We start from the raw sequence: 2,500 nt of genomic DNA on the forward strand, positions 1-2,500 counted from the left end.
TTTTACAGGTGGAGGCCACTGACATTTTTTCCCTACTCATCTTTTCGGACTGTTTTTCACCAGTTTTGCATTTGGCTAGGGTCAGTGTCACTACTGGTAGCATGAGGCGATACCTGGACCCTACAGAGGTTGCGCAGGCAGTCCAGCTCCTTCAGGATGGCTCATCAATACGTGCCATTGCCAGAAGGTTTGCTGTGTCTCCCAGCACAGTCTCAAGAGCATGGAGGAGATTCCAGGAAGACAGACAGCTACTCTAGGAGAGCTGGACAGGGCCGTAGAAGGTCCTTAACCCATCAGCAGGACCGGTATCTTTGTGCGAGGAGGAACATGATGAGCACTGCCAGAGCCCTACAAAATGACCTCCAGCAGGCCACTGGTGTGAATGTCTCTGACCAAACAATCAGAAACAGACTTCATGAGGGTGGCCTGAGGGCCCGACGTCCTCTAGTGGGCCCTGTGCTCACTGCCCAGCACCAGGGAGCTCGATTGGCATTTCCCATTGAACACCAGAATTGGCAGGTCCGCCACTGGTGCCCTGTGGTTTTCACAAATGAGAGCAGGTTCACCCTGAGCACGTGACAGACAGGAAAGGGTCTGGAGAAGCCGTGGAGAATGTTATGCTGCCTGTAATATCGTTCAGCATGACCGGTTTGGTGGTGGGTCAGTGATGGTCTGGGGAGGCATATCCATGGAGGGACGCACAGACCTCTGCAGGCTAGACAATGGCACCCTGACTGCCATTAGGTATCGGGATGAAATCCTTGGATCCATTGTCAGACCCTATGCTGGTGCAGTGGGTCCTGGGTTCCTCCTGGTGCACAACAATGCCCGGCCTCATGTGGCGAGAGCATGCAGGCAGTTCCTGGAGGATGAAGGAATGATACCATTGAAGGGCCACCACGCTCACCTGACCTACATCCAATAGAACACCTCTGGGACACTGTGTTTCGGTCCATCTGACATCACCTGGTTGCACCTCAGACTGTCCAGGAGCTCAGTGATGCGCTGGTCCAGATCTGGGAGGAAATACCCCAGGACACCATCCGTCGTCTCATTAGGAGCATGCCCCGACGTTGTCAGGCATGCATACAAGCACGTGGGGGCCATACAAACTACTGAGTACCATTTTGAGTTGCTGCAATGAAATTTCAGCAAAATTGACAAGCCTGCTGCATCATTTTTTCACTTAGATTTCCAGGGTGTCTTTGAATTCAATCCTCTGTAGGTTGATCATTTTCATTTCCATCAAACGATGTGGCATCCTTTCGTTCATAACACATTACCCAGTCCATATTAGTATAGATATCCAGCATGATATTTTTCCCCATTGAGATCTGATGTGTTTTCAAAGTGTTCCTTTAATTTTTTTGAGCAGTGTATATATATATGTATATGTAAAACATTCCTTAAATCTTTGCAGGACACAGTTCGGTGGACTTGGAAAGGATTGTCGTGGTAAGAATAATATATTTTTTTTTTTATATATTTTTTTTTTTATATATTTGTATTTTATTATACGTTATATATATATATATATATATATATATATATATATATATATATATATATATATATATATATATATATATATATATATTATTAATATAATATTAATATAATATAATATATATATTATTTTTATATATTGATTATATATTTCTTAATGACAAAGATCAGCAGAAACAATTTTGCTCTAAGGTAAATACAGTTAGACTTTGTGTATGAATAGACTTGAGATCAGTTTGTGTCTCTGTTCTGATGGTCCTGGTTTTGTCTGGTTTCGACTGGTTTCGACTGGTTTCGTCTGGTTTCGTCTGGTTTCGACTGGTTTTGTCTGGTTTCGTCTGGTTTCGACTGGTTTCGTCTGGTTTCGACTGGTTTCGTCTGGTTTCGACTGGTTTCGTCTCCTCAGGCTCGGCGCGCTCTGGCACACCACCTCTCAGATCTACACCAGCGTTACTGTGGAGGTGGGCGGACTTCATTTGATTGACACGAACGAGAGCCAATCACGTCCAGCACTGTTACAGCTGTGACCAGTAGAATCTCTCTCAGTAATCCTTCTCTGCTCTGACTGGTTCTAGCTCCTGCCCGTCTACACGCCGTCACAGGAGGAGAAGGAAAACCCGGACTTATATGCTGAGAATGTACAGAAACTCATGGCCAAGTGAGTCACGAGACGCGCGCTCACAGTGGAAGCATATACAGCTGTAATGGACATGAGTCATCCCCACTGCAAAGCAGGTTTATTGGCAAACTGTACAGACTTTCAGCTGTTTGAAATGAACAAATCAAACAAAAGTAATAGAAATAGCTCAACACAACAAATGTTTCAAGTGAAAATGCAACTTTTAATGACTCTCAAAATGATTCACCCCCTGACAGGGATCCCTCACAGCAGCGCATATCTGCAGATCAGGTGTTGCCTCATTAATCAAGGGCTTCATTAGCGGCACCAGGTGTGCTTGAGCTAGAACACATGACACATCTGAACTGGCGAGGT

At 44.9% G+C, this 2,500-nt stretch overlaps 1 protein-coding gene across 1 annotated transcript in view; it reads left to right on the forward strand.

The window, feature by feature from the left end:
• lpcat4 (lysophosphatidylcholine acyltransferase 4) overlaps positions 1 to 2,500 on the forward strand; it is a 17,118-nt gene that overhangs the window by 8,647 nt on the left and 5,971 nt on the right. The window contains exons 6-8 of the mRNA XM_079865663.1: positions 1,421 to 1,455; positions 1,913 to 1,967; positions 2,082 to 2,164. Coding sequence (XP_079721789.1) covers positions 1,421 to 1,455; positions 1,913 to 1,967; positions 2,082 to 2,164 — 173 coding nt within the window. The remainder of the gene's footprint in view (positions 1 to 1,420; positions 1,456 to 1,912; positions 1,968 to 2,081; positions 2,165 to 2,500) is intronic.

This window comes from Squalius cephalus (assembly GCF_949319135.1).
Source record: "Squalius cephalus genome assembly, chromosome: 3".
NCBI classification, from domain to species: Eukaryota; Metazoa; Chordata; class Actinopteri; order Cypriniformes; family Leuciscidae; genus Squalius; species Squalius cephalus.